General features: G+C 49.1%; 1 protein-coding gene across 1 annotated transcript in view; it reads right to left on the minus strand.

Annotated features, from left to right (window-relative positions):
* Positions 1-5,447: 5,447 nt before the first annotated feature.
* The window catches only part of LOC144137907 (cytochrome P450 4V2-like), an 84,489-nt gene continuing 72,851 nt past the window's right edge, over positions 5,448-17,085 (minus strand). The window contains exons 11-12 of the mRNA XM_077669927.1: positions 11,744-11,923; positions 5,448-6,045 (exon numbers count right to left, since the gene is read on the minus strand). Of these exons, the coding sequence (XP_077526053.1) occupies positions 5,882-6,045; positions 11,744-11,923 (344 nt within the window). The 3' untranslated portion in view covers positions 5,448-5,881. The remainder of the gene's footprint in view (positions 6,046-11,743; positions 11,924-17,085) is intronic.

Raw genomic sequence — 17,085 nt, forward strand, 5'->3', positions numbered from 1 at the left:
ATCTGCTTATTCGCAGTTGCTCGATGCTGGCGTTTGTTTTTTGTTGTTCCGGATACTAGAAACTTCGTCACAGGGCGTTTGTCTCGATGAGGTTCGGTGAATATCAAATCGGCTTGTTTTTTTAAGTGTGTTCCGTTGTATATTAACTTCGTCGGACCTGAACTTGACAGCGTTTACGGCGTTGCGTAAGTCGCGTCGCTTTTGTCGGCGATCGTGTTCCTGTAACTCGTTGCGTGCTTGATGCATGTGGCAGCGTAAACGTCCGTTTTGTGTGCTGGCGAGCTGCGGTGTGAAGGGATGGCATAGCTCAGCGCGTTGAGGACGTTGCTTCGGTTGAGGTGTGCGTTGCGTATGCTGCGGAAGCGAGTTGGCTGTTCGTTTAGCGTGCGGTGGCTTGGTGTTGTCGTAAGGTGGCGTGGCGGATCGGTCAAAATTAGAGTTCCTGTATATCGCGTAGCGCAAGAGTTGCGCGTCTGATTGCCACATGCCGCGGGTTCCAGTTCGACAAAAAAGCCTCCTTTGAGTGCTGCGCACAAGACCCCGTATTCAGTCAGTTCTGCTCAACTGAGCATCGGCGGTTGTGGAAGCGGCGGCAGCGGCGGCGGCTCAGCTGATAAGCAGCCGAGAATCGTGCGCCAGTTTTAAATGCAGAGCATTTCTTTAACTCATGATGTCACCCGTTCTAGGCGTCCGTAGTAGTCTGCATCGCTCGCAGGTGCGCCCTCTCCCCCGCTCCTCCTCTCCCGCATCACGCTACCCTCCTCGCTCTCAACAATAGGTCCGCACCCCTCCCCCTACACTATATAAAAAAATAATACTTACCGGCGCCTGGTTTCGATCCCACGACCCTGCGGGCGGAACGCAAGGTACATGGTGCTCTACCCACTGCGCCACAAAACCGACACAGAATGAAAGGCTACGAACGCGCCTTATATCCTTGACTCATTCAAACTACGTCAAGAAGCTGCTGATACAACGCATTCACTACCACCAACTCCCCAAACACTAAACGTTAACGCAATACACCCACCCCCCTAATCGACGCATTTACTCGAGTCCCCCTCGCGGGGAGATGTGCCCTTTTTGTCCAGCCGCTGCTCGCCACTCCTCCTCGCCGCTGCCGATGGCGCGGCGGCCTACATACGAGAAGGGTGGCTTTCCCGCATGACCTGGAACTCAAGATGGCGGATGGACGCGCAACTCTGCTCCCCTAGGGGAGCTATATACAGGAACTCTAGTCAAAATCGTTGCGGCTCCTCGCTCCCTTTCGCCGTGGTTGCTTTAGAAGTGAAAGCGTTGTGGTGGGAAGGGGGCGTAGTTTGTCTCTTCCGTTCGGCCCACATTCCTTGGCGTCGTAAGCGTCACTTCATCGGTACGGAGTTCGATGCTTTCTTCTGGCACGGGCTCATTCGTTGCTGTTCTTGCCGTGCCCGTGTCGTCGTGCCGTGCCCGTGTCTTTTGCCCGTTGTTTCGAGAATGCTAAAATCGCTCTCTCTCCCGTACAAGCAGGCTCGAAAGCGTTCCGTTCGTCCAGAGTCCGCTTCCTCGCGATTATGTCCTCTTGTACGAAATGGGGTTTGTCGTGTGAGTCTCGATCGGAGCAGCGGGTGCTGATGATCTTGTACGTTCCGGCTCGGACGTGCCGCAAGCGCTGGCCGTGTCGTTGCTCGTTGACGGACCTACCTGCACGAGTGTGATGTCGTTCGTTCGCTGGACTCGGGTTAGAGCAGCGGATGCCGGAGCGCTCGTACGTTCCGGTAGGGTTGAACCACGTGCGCTGAGTTCGAGATATGTGCAGTGCCCAGAATGCCCAAAATTACAGATATGTGCAGTGTGCGGATACGGACCGTGGAGGTCAGTGAAAAGGTGTTGCTCTGACGAGTGTTTGTAAGCCCAGCTATGGCTGCCTGCAGCAAGCACTCAGCGGTCGACCTAGTGATAGCGCAAGGTTTTAGTATGCCAGAGAGTTTGAGGGGCCACTATGATTACATCGGCACTAACAAGCATTTTTGCAACGTGACATATCGCTGCAAGTACTGCAAGAAAAAACGTGCGGGGCAGGAAGCTCCCATGTATACAGCGGGGCGTGATATAAGTTGCAATGATAAATTATCTTTATGACAGACACAGAGAAACGGACAGACAGACAGGTCAACATTGTCGCGCAGGAGTAGCCAAAAAAAGGCTATCGTCTTTAAAATTAGCTGCACAAAGACGCTGCCGCCACTGTTCCGCATGCTGCGAACCCTGCGCAACCATACCCATTGCCACCGTCGCCAGCCCGCAAAATAAGAGATAAACACAAAGACGAAAACCGGCCAGCGCAAGAGAAGCCCAAGAGGGAGGTACCGCCGCGAGAAAGGGAAAGAACAGGGGCGCTACGCGCCGTTATGTTTATTTCCATTAAGAGCCCGCGCAAAACCCGCACGGGTCTGACTTTAACCACTCATTTTTGTATCCGTGTGTGTGTTGTGCCAGAGCGCCCTACACGAGTTCGCTGCACCTGGCGACAGGCCGACGGCGGGGTTGATTCGCGCCTAGGTCAAACCGCCCGCGTCGGAGGTGCCGCAACTTGGCGGGAAAGGCGCCGCCGAGTCTTCTCTCCCTTTCCCATCGCTACGGCTGGACCAAATCTTGCCTGGGGGAACGACTCCCGGCAGACACGCAGCAAGTAGCGCCTGGAGAAGCCGCCGCAGAGTCGCCTTCCCTTTCCCGGTCGTGGCGGCTCGGCTTACGCAATCGCTTCGCCTCCATTCGCCAGATTCATATTGCGGCCAGTGATAGCTCCGACTGGAGGCATTCGAACTGCACGCGGCTGCAACGGAACCCCGGGGGTATAACACAAGCCCGGAAGCAGTGGTGGTGCGGCGGCATCTCATCGGAGGCACTGAGTTGAGAAGTGCTATCACCTTTGTCCGAGCCATGTAACTCTCTTGCTACCTTTGTATATGTTGTATATAAATGCTGCTTCAAATCATCGTCGGCTCGACTACTTCGTCGCTCTGCTCTGCGCAGCGTTGATTGCGGACTGAACAGGGCAACGTCGCAACAGTGGTGACTGAGCTGGGATGGCCCATTTCCAACAGTGTATGTGTATGTGTTTTGGGGGCGTGGAGCGGGTATCGCTCCCAGTCGACGGCCGCAGTACACGCAGTCGCTGCCCGTCCTTGGCAGTCGCTACAGCACTGTCCAACTGCTCTGCCGTGCTTTGTGACCTCGAAAGCAAAGTTTGTAGACAGGCTTTTCCGAGGCGTGATAGCTTAGCTTGCACCGACGTCACTGTATTCCCATGTTGGTGCGTTGGCTGTACAGTGTAAATCTGCAGCTCTTGTCTCGAGCAGCGTTGATGAAGCTGACAGCTATCGATAAAAAAGTGAGGTGGCCTCGTTATGGGCAAGCAACATGTTTTACGAGACGTTCCAAGACGCGAGCTTAAGGTAAAAACCCAACGTCTGGCGTTGGCGTTCATCATATAAAACGGCCCCTTCACGAGGCCTACCACAGTGCGAGCTTAAACTCGGCGCAAGTTGCTAGCGAGGGTTGGTCGCCCCGCCAGTAAACAGCAGATGAAGGTAGGGGAAAAACAACCACCGAAATTCACCGTCGCCGTCAGCTTGATCATTACACGGTGGCATAAACGAGAAGAAGCGCATCAGGTTGCCATTCGAAAGCAAAACGCTCCTCCAGCGGCAAAATGCCCGCGCTCTTCGACAAAATATGCGAGCCGAAACAAGCCGTCGCACGCGTTCGACTGGGCATTATGATGTCCGATTAACAGCCCCCAACTTGCACGGTGGGGATATATGCTCACTTGTAAATGGACAGCACAAGAACATAGTCCTACCAAACCTGAGCAACAGGTTTCAGAATGGGAGCCTAATAAAACCATATGGGCGCACGTACATCAGCCAAATTATCGCGCGGGCGCCTGTGTCAGCCCCCTGGCGGCGATCTTTGTGGTCCCCAATAACTTTTAAAATCGCACAAACTCCTTTGTGGGTTCACTTTAAAGGGACCCTGCAACACTTTTTCAACTTTTTTTTTGAATATTAACTGCTTGCAGAAAGTAGTCACCCAAGACACCCAGTATTTATATTAGGGGGTCGCAAAGTACCTCAGCCAAAAATTAATGCTGTATACCTATCCGGTAAATTGGAAACTCGCTCAAAAGATTTTTCTCTCTTTCCCGGACTTGACGTTCTTCGAGGGCCCGAATTACGTCACTGAGGCCATGTACCGGCTGTTGGCCGGTTCTTCTTCAGTTGCAGCAATGAACGCTTTTTGATAGCAACTTAAAAATAAAGCCACAAAAACAAAGCAGAAAAGGAAGGCGTATCTGGTGCGACGAGCAAATCACGCAGCGCCGCTCCGTGCTGGCGATAACTGTAGTTTCCGCAGTGCTTCCCGACGCGAAGGAAAGAGTGAAAGCGTTTATCGAAAGTGTTGCAAGGTCCCTTTAAGTTAAAGAGGTGATCGTACAGCTCACAAGGCTCCATACTGGTATTTAAACAAAAAACGTGCCTTACAAGTTGGCACTTTAAATCAAACAGGCCAGAAACTAGAATTTTCCAACGTCGGCCACCAGCATTATTAGTTCAGGATCAAATATTGCACTTTCAACAGGACAGCGAAATTTCCTTAAAGCTCACGCCGAGATATTTTTGAGAAGAAACGTATTTCATTTTCGCATTTCCGTAGTGAAGTGCTGTACAATGACGCTCGACAGTGGTAATGACCTTGTGATGGATATGTCTTGTATTATTTATATTTAATATAAGCATTTTGCGCGTAACCAATCCTGAAGCTTATAGAAATACCGATGACAAATTTTCAAGTGGGTAATAAACGGGAATGAAATAAACATTTGGGCCGTGGCCCTTGAATAAAACATCCGGAGCGTTGCATATATTAACTGGGACATCGATATATGTAATCAGTCATAAAGACCCCGATGGCGGCCCCGGCAAGACACCGACCTCGAGTATCAACGTCTTTGTGATAGGCAGCTAACAATTGCAGTCCTCTGGAGCACAACATGCATCCATATTGTGGTAAGATACAAATTGAGCTTTCGTGGTCTTCGCCCTATTTAATGTAGTATTACTTGCATATTTTGAGCTGGTTACATTTCAGAGAGCCTACAAAACGAATAACAAAACAAAATACAGAGATGAGCAGGCATTTCGTCGAGGATATTTTGCCCTTTCGACCTCAGCGTCATGTGATAAATAAGCACTGCAGCCATCTAGCAGCATACCTGACTATTGCTTTTTTTCACCCTAAAACATAAAAAACTTGAAAGACGATGTTCACCCGCTATTAGGACTGCCAAAAGCTTATTTGTGGCAGGCCAGGTTTTGTTTTTAATTGTGTCGCTGGAGGCCCAAGGTGCTCCCATCGGGTTTTTCCTGGGATCCAACTTTTTTGTAGCCTTGAACAACCAAAGCGAAAGAACCGAGAGCTGTTTATAACCTGTACTTCCTACAGAGAAAAACGTGCAATTACAAACAAAATAAACGCAAGCAACATTCCAGGCCGGGGTAGTAGAGAGCATGACAACAGGTAGTGACGAACCCTTACAGTGCAGCTGAAAAGTCTAACGGTAATTTTGGAGAAAGATGAATGTCAGGAGTATTTTTAAACGTTACAGTTCGTGCGGCAGGAGCAGAAGATTGGATTAGTTAACTAGCTATTCATTCCGGCAACCGTTATGCAGAGGCTACTAACGACTAGGCGGTTACATAATTTTCACTAATGGCACACACGATTATTTTCTCAACGGCTCAAAAACAGGCAGAAATGAATGTCAGAAACATGCACGTTGGCCATGATTGCTTCAGGGGGACGTCTAAATGGTTGCAGTCCATGTAACGCTGGCCAATCACAGGTTTCGTCTGCGAAACTTCACGTTCAGCTTCTCTTTTGCCCTCAGTGAAACCTCGAATCCCAAGGAGAGCTCTTCGAGTGGCAGTGTTGACTCCACGCTGTACTTCGAGAACACTGTCGCCAGCACAACTCTGCTTTGCGCGTACCCAAATTTCTGTCCTGTTAAAACGAAGGAAGAAAAAAACATTCTACATGAGCAATTTGTTTAAGGAATGCGAGGTTAGCGTACCCACGACACCACATGCCTCCAGGAATCTGCCTGACTCGTGCCACGCCAAAAGATTTCGTTTCTGAATCTCCCAAGCCTTCAATCTTTATCCAATTGCAAAGATGAGGGTGTATAGGTCCTCTACAAAATGAAAACGTATGTTTAAATGCCACTTTATTGTGCCTTGTCTGGCTTTACAGCACCTCTGATTGGACCTTCTAACTGTTCTCCAGACGGAGAATGAGTTGCTCCCTGCAGCATTTGGTAGCGCTATATCTACGTCCATATCTTGGGAATATTTTTGTCCAATTGCTACACTTAGCTGATGCTCTTTTTCCCGCATGCAATTAAATAGGTGGGAGTAAAGCAAGAAGAGTCCTACTTCTGCGTCATAAAAAGGAGCGACAACAACAATTCATCAGACTAAAAAAAAGTTTGAATGTAGTTTAATATTGTAATCTCGTTTCGACTGTAACACTCTCTCATTACATAATTTCAAAGTGGCATTGAGCAGGAAAAGCTACATCTTTAGCCTGAAAACCATCGCGAGCTTCTTAAAGCAATTTATCACGACTGAACGTACGTACATTCTAATTTTTTTGCAGAAAATAACAAGTGGACACGTTGAGTGTGAGTTACACCCAGTGAAACTGGTCATCGATCACAACGTTAAAAGAGAACCAGCAGACGCAACACAACATACAGAGTTTAAAATGGTGAGGATGATTTGGTTGCAGTTATTGGTGCTAGGCCAACTAAGGGAAAGGCTCACCAAATGGAAATTGCTGTTTAATAAAAGTGGTGTGACGTATAACTTAAATCGAACAGTAAAATTGGAAGTGAAATGGAGTGAAAGACATAAGAGGGCTGGTGTACAGGGCCGAGTAAGGCTATACGTGGTGTAAAATTATGTGCAAAAATTGGATTTTAGTTAAAAACTTACAAACATGCTCAATGAAATACATGGCGTTGTCGGCTAAAAAGTGCAATGGTTGTAGTGGCACATGTCTGTAAAGTTCCGGGAAGTGTTTGCGCGGTTTTGTATCGAAGGCTTTACAATAAACGAGGATGTGGATTACAGATACGTGTGCTGCACACACTCACCTGTTCTGCACACGTGTGTGTGTGTGGCTTATCCGTAACCTCGCTACGGCGAATTAAATGAACATGCGGTGGGTGTCAATAGTGCAAGGTCCAAGGTATGGTTTTATTACTTGTATTGATTGTCTATCTATTGTGCAAAAGAAAAGCGAACACTGACCACCTATAAAAATATGGGTTCCTCGCATACGGGTTGCGCTATGTAGCCAGCACGTGACGTAACGAGCATGCGTAGACGGCCGGAAAAGTCACATGTGTCCGTGTCCGATTCATCTTGGCTGGCGTTGACTGAATGAAAAGCGATTCCAGTTGCCGCCGGGATGGCACGCTCTTTTCCCGAGCTAAAATAGCAGTATCGTCCCAATCAATCCAGTGGAAATAGTTGTGCGCCGGTTCTGCTGTGGCATTCGTCGTGTGATTATTATTCCTTACATCACGTTGGTGCTCCGTCAGTTGTTTGCGAAAACTTCCCTGCTTCGCCAATGTACACCTGACTGCAATGAGCGCATGGAATCTGGTATACCACTCCTGGGAATGAATCACTCGGCAGTTTGCGTTTTACATTCATCAGAGGAACTTACATAGGCAATACGGATGTCGAATTTTGAAAATACGCGGGAACCTCCTTCGCTCATTCCTTGAACGTATGGCTGTGCGTGCGCAAAATGTCCTGTTGTTGGGCGTTCTTGGCTGCCGCATCTTTTTATCAGTTTTGCTAATAAGTCGTTTAGTATAGCCGTTGGTGACCATTTCAAGGCGGATCGTTCCCAATTCACGTTTCACTGCCCTGCCATTTGAGAAGACGCGTGCGGCACGCGTTATCAAGGGTGACACAACGTTCGTCTTGTGGCCGACTGGGCGGCAAGATGCAAAATTGAGGCAACGCCTCGAGTATGTGGCCTTCCTGTATACTGACAACGTGAGCTCGCATCCCGGTGAACCCGGACATCCAACAAAGGAAGCACGTTGTCTTGCTCTAGTTGCATGGCGAACTCTATATACACATTCTGGGTATTGAGGCTGTCCGGAAGATATGGGACATCTTCCCTTTTTTTTAAATGCAAAAACAGTCATCGACGTAGAGGCACAAAGACCTCGGCGCCGGCGTGAAGGTGGCCAAAACCTTCCTCTTTAGAAAGCTTCCATAACTAGACTGGCTGTAGTAACTGATTCCGATGCTCACCTCGCCGTGTCATCTGTCTTCTGATAGAGGATTCCCTTTAACAAAAATAGGTGTTGCTCAGTCAAAACGCCAGCAACTCGCAAAGCTCGGGGACGTCGAAGGGAGTGCGCTCGGGAAAGCCACTATCGTCGCTTAGGGCTTCTTCGCACGTGGCTATTGCCAGATCGACTGGGCATTAGTAAATAAAGAGTTGACGTCGAATGAAACCATGACGTCGTCTTCAGTTAAAGTTGTGTCATTTAGCTTCGAAACAAACGCAGATGAGTTTGTTGCGAAGCTACACTGACTGCTGCAAATTTAAACTGATGCTGGTAATTTTGAACTACCTAAACTGAGCGCTGGCATTTTAAGCGAAGTTTTCTGTGGTCTTCAGCCTGATGTGAAGAGGCCACTTCTACTGCTGCTGCTGCGAAGCAATAAGGCAGGCGTAACTTGCGCGCCGGCGGCTTAAGGGCGCTTGCGACGCGATGAATGACGCTGAAATATGCAGCCCAGCAGAGCTTTCACTCTAAATAAACAATGTTTGCAGCCTTTTTGACGCCATGTTGCTGCACGAGGCACCGTTTCGTGACACTGATCAGCCTTTGTTTCGACAAAAATAAAGAAACTGGTGCCACTTTCTGCATCAGCTGGCATCGGTTTAAACTGATCGATGAAGCGGATGCAAGTCCGCGTCATTCTTAACAGTATATTTCATGACTAGCAATTTTGACTGGCTTCGCTCAAAACTTTTTAATGGTAAAAAAAACGTTGCAACATAACGTCAGCACTATTTCAATTAGCTCAGCACAACAAAATAGCGTACAGTAGCTAAACCGACGTCAAACATTTGCCTACAGCGATATTGCTTGGCGGTGGTCACGCCGAATCTCTTAAAGGGATTAGTAACGATTTAGCGTTTTACAGTGGCTTCAGTGCTTACCCGGGAGCAAATTATGCTTTATTCACTGAGAAATTAAAGTTTAAGTCAAAATTTTAATTCACCCGCTAAATCATGTGTTTCGTCACGTCCGTGATGACGCCTCCAGGCCAGGTACTTCAAACGATTCTTTGTAATGCGACTAGGGCCGCAGTGAACGTCCAAACGTGTTCTGTTCCCTTGTTTACCTTTAATCCTCCAAGATGGCGGCACAATACTTCCAAGTACCCCTGTCCGCACTCTGTTCTTGACCGGATTTGTACCTGGTTGACCATTGTTACGGTTGTTAGCAATCGCTGCGTGAAACGTTGGGTATGCTCCAAAAACAGTCACAGAAGACAATGTCGCTTATGCCAGTTGACCATCCTATGCTCAATGCACCGGACGGCTGTGCAGCTATAGCTGGCATAGTGCTTCCATGTTTACGTGTGCGTTCATAACTTCCGTTGCTTACCACACCATTGTCACTGCTATAAAAAAGCATATGCATTAAGTTTAAGCGGGGACAGCTTGTATTGCTAGCTTACAAACCCTCCCTAACTTGCGTTTGCTTAAAGCCATCAGTCCCTCGGCTGCCCTTATTTCGTCGTAGGTTCTAGTGCGGGAAATGGGCTAGGGGGTCGCATGGCCACCCTTTTTTCATAATTATAGAGCTTATTTTAATGAAGTTCGCGTTAAATATGGTGTCACTATTATACTAACGAGGTAATCTTTCGAATGAACCGAACTTGCATTTTGTCCTCGTGGCCCCTTTATGGAGGATTGAAGACAAAATACAAGTTTGATATCCAAATATCCTGTTGGCTCATAATGTTGATGCCAATTTTAGGTAAACATAAGAATAATAACCTTATTAAAGTAAACAATGAAGCAATCGCGACTCAGCCACTTTGCCGCTAGGCTCTTGTGACACCGAGAACTTGGGCGTGGAATGGGCGGCCGCCGAACCTAGCTGCAAGCAATATATACGACCGCCAACGGAGTAATCCCTCCACTTTCCGTTATTGCACCGCTTGAATGCTGACACGGAAACACAACCTCTGCTTAGCAGTTTCCTCATTGCTTCCCTTCTTGCGTTGTGTTGCACAAAATTAAACATATTTTTTTTCTTTTTAAAGCAAAGCTTTCTAGCTCTACCAGCCAACGGTTCTTTCGTGGCGTGCGGGACAACGAACTCCCAACGCGGCGGAGATGGCAGCCGGGGGACGGGGGGAGGGGGGCGGAGGGTTTCACTCACGGCTCGGCGAATACCCATGGCTCGGCGAATACCCAGCGTTCCCCGCGCGGAAGTGCCTGTTCGGCGGCGGCGGCGTCGGCAGTACTGCTTTGTCGTCTGCTTTAGCGACGGTTGTTTTGGGCCTGTTTTAGTGCAGCTTCGCGTCCATTGCGCGATGCCTTCGCGCGGCTAGATTAACTTGTTCAACAGCACCTCCAGGGTAACCCACACCCGACGGAATTAAGTGATCGTACGGCCTACACACGTTAAGGATTGCTTTGCAGTGCGGGAAAACAAAATGTACAAACCACATACAGACATCTGGCCGCTAGAGAAACGCTACCTTTTGCGCACAGCTTGCCACGAATGGGACTTCGTTTTCTAAATTTGTGAATGCCAATTCGGTTGTGTTTAGATAGGTATTACAAAAGGCGAAAGTAGCAACTAGTTCTGATAAATAGCGATTATAAAAGTTTTTTAACTTTCTCGCAATTCTCAAGCTTACTGAACTAACTAGTTTAGATCGGTATCAATGGGAGTCACTAAGCTCACATGCCGAACTGTTTCGGTGTCAGCGCTTGTGTCGCGCGGTGGTGTAGTCCCAAGCTAGCACATCAGGATGGCTACGTTCCGCTGTCTCACACTTCGAAAGACGCTCCTTTCCGTTTCCTTTCTCCCGACTCAGGGCCGCGCTTCAGCGGGGACGTCCGGCGCTCTATCCCGGCCGTGTCCGACGCTGCTGCTGCGTTCGGGAAGCCGCTCCCGCGAATTCCAGGTAACGGCTGGAATAATGTCTGGTTGCACTCTTTGTAGAGCCAAGCGTGTGAATTCAAGTGACGTTGCATGCGCAATTGTTGTGGATGTCGTTTGAAGCTGTACTTTCCAACCACGTTCACAGCGTAGATTGAAGCCGAATTTTTTATCGTGGCTTGAATTGCATTACTGTTTTGTAATGTTTTTTCGAAGGCTCTACAGATGGTGCGGTGGTGTGGACACACGGCACATTACATGGAAGTTCTTAGGTGGATAAACTTGATGTCCCAAAAAGATGACGGTAGCGGTGCACAAATATTCTACGTTTTTCTGAGACTCTCTTTGGAAGATGTGTGCTTCATAACAAAATATTTGACTTTCCGCAATTCTCTGAGTGCAATGTACTAGAATACAAACGTAACTTTAGAAGAAACGTCCCAACTTGGCAGCCTTTTGCGGCATAAAAGCAAAGCTCACCCAGACAGGGGTGGACACCGCCTGAGAAAGGAAGAAAGGCGAACGGAGGTATTTTTGCAGAATTCTCGGGGAGGAAGCGTTCGGGGATAAACATTTCCGGATCCGTGTACACCGCCTTGTTCGTGTGCAGCGTGTAGAGATTCACCATACAAGTCGTCCCAGCAGGCACAGTGTGGCCATCTGCAAGCCAAGATGAGATGTCTTGTTAAACTCTTGTGTCATGTATAGGAAGAAACACATTGGAGGATTTCGGGTGGCTTGCATTTTACAAGTACCTTGTACATCGCCAGTCCAAAACTGAATTTTATTTTGAGAAGAGCGAGCATTCAACCGAGAGGTATAACGCTCACTTTGTTGCGCATGTTTTAGGACAGTGTCAGAGGCTTCTTACGATGTGGCTCTCCAATGCAAAACTGGTAGGCTCATGTCCCTTATTTTGTGAGCAAATGATTTGTAAAACTGTATATACAGTCACACCCGTTTATAGCGAACTGCCATATGCACCGCGATTAGTTCGATATATTCAATAGTTCGATATAGCCTAACCCGCCTATAACGAGCTTATTGTTACGAGCTCGCAATCCGCGGGAGCCCTCCGCCCCCTCCCCAACTCCGCCATCCGCATATGCAGAAACGAACACAGTACAGTAGCCATTACCATACCAAAATATTCCATTTATTGCAAGCATCAAAGCTACTTTCCGCCTTAACTGCCCACGTTGCAAAAAAAAAAAAAAAAAGGTGATTTTTGTTTTCACTTTCGTTTAGGCGGCTTCAACCAGCATAGCATTCTCTACACGAAACATTGTTTGCACCAGTTCGAGTCCGCGTCCTCAAAAAACTAAGAAGCATTGGCGGAGCACATTGACTGCCGAAAGCGCTTCATTCTAAGCGTCGGACGGATTTCACTCGCGACATCATCGGGAACGTTGGCGAGCTCTTCCCACAGTTCACGGATGCTAATGTCTTGGTCCGGACTCGCTGACTGGGCGGGTTCGATCGCGAGTCCCGCGCATCAGAAATAGTTACGGAAAGTATTGGGCGTCACGTCGCTCCGTGCGAGGCTCAATGTCTCAGTCGCGGCTCTTGCTGCGCTGTCGCGGCCTATCCACATCTCAATCGCCGCTCCGAGATCACGCATTTCGGCGGCCATTCTAGGCGCCCAGAGTTCGATATATCGGATGTGAACTTCGTTATAAGGAATATGTTTCCCGTGTATTTCCGTAACTGAATTATTTTTGTTCGATATATAGCATAATTCGCTCCATCCGGGTTCGTTATAGCCGGGTTTGACTGTATTATGCTGGTGCGATGCTTGCGATGTTTCCAGGATGCCCTCGTATACGGAGCTCCGATTTGCGATCGACGCGTGTAGGCTGTCGCCAGGAGTAATCTAATCATGTTGCTTTCCTCTCCTTCACCTGGCGCTGGCGCAGTCCTTACTGCTCTCTTTTGGGATCATAGCCCGCATGTTGCGAAGTTTTAAAGGGACGGACAACCAATTTTTTTTGCGTACATGTTCTCTAGCTCATATGAAAGCCAGCGTTTTATATTGTCGAGTAACCACAGGCAATTTATAAACAAATTGGCGGAACTATGTTTAATTTAGCACTAATCTTTCCGAAATCTGAAGGGTTCGTAGCGGTTCGTAGTGTAGAAACTTGACACTACAATATGTGTCCAGGTTACATGAACTCAAGGCTTTCAGCTACTGAAACTGCTGAAACGCTTAATCAGTTATTGAAAACCTTTTAACATAACTATTTGTGTCAGTTTAAATTGCATATGTATTTTTAAAGATTGTTTGAAAATTTTAAGGACGCGCCGCCCGGTGCCGCTGGGTTGCTCCCAGTGTGGCGTTGGGCCATGAGCATGGAGCTTCGTTTCATATAAACATTTCGCTTGGGAATCACCTTACCGTAAGCAGCGATTGCCGTGTGTGTGATGCACGGAAGGCTGTTGTATAAAGGATATGTTAGCGGCTCACTTTGCCTTTGCGCGTCTAACGTGCTTATTGTCATTTATTTTTTTCACTAGGGCAATCGGGTGATTTGGACGGCTAATTGCGGTACCCCGTTTCTTCTCTTCTTAAGCAGCCCCGAAGCACCTTCAGTAGACCGTATGCTTGCGTCAGAGAAGTCGGCAAGAAAAAACGATGGAAAATGACATCGTGGATGGGGGATAAGTAGGAGCGTTACATATAATCCGAAGCTTTATTCAACGCAAGCAGTTAGCGTGGGTGGGCAGCTCTATATGAGTTGGATTCTTTCGCGGTTACCCAAAAGTATGATATTAACAGCAGTGCTGTTTAAGCTTTTAGGTCCTCCATGGAGTGTTACCAGAATACTCAGCCCAGCCGAACGTACGCAAGCTTGCGCTTCTGTGCGTCGGGGGTCGTTGAGGCTTGCGCGCGCGCTTGTGCCACGTGAAGAGCTCGCAAAAAATAGCAAGAAAAATACCGAGAGCACTTGAGCATGCGCCTCGTGGGGAGCGCCCTGCGCCGGCCAGGTCGACCTTCGAGAACACTCTTCCCAGCGTTCGTGCCGTGATTTCTCGCGTGCTGTTCTCCTCACCAGTTCCCGTACATAGGCCCCTTCAGAGCGAGCACAGACGCAGAGTTCGAGCTGCAGACCCGGGCTTCGGGAAACCGGTTGCCGCGGGTTCTAGCATATGCTAATGCAGCCCAGTTTGGGACAGGTGTGAAAGCCTGCGGACAAAACGACCCGGCCCTGCCAGTCACGCAGAACTTTCAGCGGAAAGTTCGGAAATCCATGTCAGGTGCAACAGCCAGTCTCCGACGAAGGAAGACGGGACACCAGCTCTGCTGTTTCTCCAGCCTTGCACCACTAGTTCAAGCTGCTCCAATTTTTTAACTGCTTCTCGCTAATGGGCTCCGTGAAATAAACGACCGCTAAGCGGCCCACTTAATTAAAAAGGTATGACAACTACATATCATAAAATAAATATAAGGTAACACATCTCTAAACGGGAGAAAACACCTCCCAAAAAAGGCGAGCCGGCACTTAAAAGACACAAACATAGCGCTGCGTGCAATTCTTTGTGGCGTTTTTAGCCAGGATTTCTCACGTTTAAACATGTGCGAACCAACGTACTTGCTCCTTATTCTGAGACTAATATACCGCCGGTCTCAAAGACGCGAGGTAGCGGCGCCCCGTAGGAGTGGGTCACACATTTATTAAACATACGCCGGAAGGATCGCCAGGCAGGCATTTCCGAATTCCCCATCCTTGAAAAAAATTCGTGAAAGAGCCTCGCTATCGGATCGCGACAGAATGATCCGTCACGCAGCCCCTCACACACTCAGAAACCATGGCGGGAGAAACTAATCAACTTTAATTCAATCCTTTATTACAGCAACCCTATTGGAAAACATCCTACGATATCACCTTCGCAGGGCCTTTTCATTGTCAAAGCGATCTATTTAAACGCCCATTCGCTCAGAAGTTTCACCCGTCTCGTAACAGGTGTCGCGGAAAGCGACGGAGAAAAGAGCCACACAGCCGGTCGCCCTATGGGGCTGAACACAAGCCAGAGCCACGAGCGTGAGGAGAGAGCTACGTCCGTGCGACCCTGCACTAAATTTTTTCTTCTGCTCCATTATTTTGCATCGTATGATTGATTACAATGGAAAAAGATATCTTCTTGGTCAATCCCGATAAGTGGGCATGCGCCATTTTTCGGGCCACCACCACCGCCACCGCGAAAGCCGCCTCTTTATTATCATCAACACAGTCCCCCGCCGCCCAGGTGCGCTGGTTGAGCGGGAGGAAGCACCAGTTGGCGGTATTCAACGACAGTAGATGACCTGATGTCTTATAGACAGAACTGGTGGTCAGGGGCAGGTATACGACGATAATGCGGATATCCGTCCGCTAGCTCACGTTTCGGGATAAGTAGTAGGCCTAAGGCAATCCTACACCCTAGTGTCCTCCGTACCAAAGACACAAAAAAACGTTCTACCTACACCGGATGAACAGACATGTGCTTCGTTCAGCTCAGTACATCTTGAACATCGCAATTTCAGAGTGAATTCGATATGGCGATATTCTGAGAGATGGTCACTGCACAGGGCATCTTGTGGCAGACTGGCTTTGACTAAACGATGCTGTTCTTGAACTCCCAATGGTGGAATTGCGAGAATCAGAAAACGTGATGTACATCGCGAAGTAGACCAACCCGCACTTGTTCATCAATCTCAAATCGACGTAATCTCGCCAGCTGCGTGTGATGAACTGCAGTCTTGCCACGCAGAGCACTGGAAACAGCAGGGACCGGCCCGTCACCTTTATGTCATTCAGAGTCATTTCACTCGCTCACTCGAGCTTTCTGGGACAAGTTTCCTATCCGCCCACCTTAGTCCACATCCTAGTGTGGCTGATGCCGTAGCTTCGCCGATCGGCAAGCTGCGCATCTTGGTCAAAGTCGGCGTGAGGGTGATGCCCGGTGCCTCGATCGCCGCCCTAGTCGCCTCGTGATCCGCCGTAACCACCGCGGTCATAGGGGAATTCGCGCTGCAGGGGCGCCTGTGTTCGATTGACGTGCTCCGCCGTGTGCACCTGGCTGGAACGCGTGTAGTCTGCGCAGAGCGCCGTGGCTTGTAGCTGGTCACAGGTGACCACTCCTTATCGAGAGTTGCACGGATCGGGATGGTGAACTGGTCGATAGCGCCTGTGAAACGACGATCGTGGTAGCGGATTCGAGAACTTCCAGGACGTTTTCAGGGGGCCGCCAAGTGGGGTCAGTGAATCTGCCTGGTTTACGTTCATGATTTCGCCGCAACCAGGTTCGCTTGATGATTCGTATGAACCGATTCGAAGCTCCGGTGCACTGATTGGAGGCGGAGAATCCTGGATGGGCCAACACAAGCAGAGAAGCCAGCGCCGGGAACGGTCGGTCTGGCCATCCCAGACCGACCGCACTTGATTTTCTTCGACGGTTCAGACGCCGCTGCCACTCGTTGACGTTTCCTGCTAAAACATCACGTGGGTGACAGTCGCGAGCGGGCGCCGTTGCCACTTGAAGGACAGTGTCCGTGTTTCCCCCGGCGCTGGCATTTGCACTGGCACCCCCGCTGGCGTTTATCGCTCCTGGTATCTCCAGCGCTGATCCGTGCACCGGCGTGCCGATTTGCATCCCGCAAACTATCAAATGAACCTGGTTACGGAGGACTCGTGAAGGGAAACCAGGAAGCTTCAATGGCCGCGCTCGACCGCACCTCGAAAGGGTCCTGGAAGTTCTCCTATCTGCTGCGGCGATAATCGCCCTGGAGACACTGTGGCTGAGCTCACTATCCTTACCCGCGTTGCAGCTCACGGCGAGAA

This window comes from Haemaphysalis longicornis, unplaced genomic scaffold (assembly GCF_048455015.1).
Source record: "Haemaphysalis longicornis isolate Haplotype H1 unplaced genomic scaffold, Haemaphysalis longicornis Haplotype H1 scaffold_1, whole genome shotgun sequence".
Classification (NCBI taxonomy): domain Eukaryota; kingdom Metazoa; phylum Arthropoda; class Arachnida; order Ixodida; family Ixodidae; genus Haemaphysalis; species Haemaphysalis longicornis.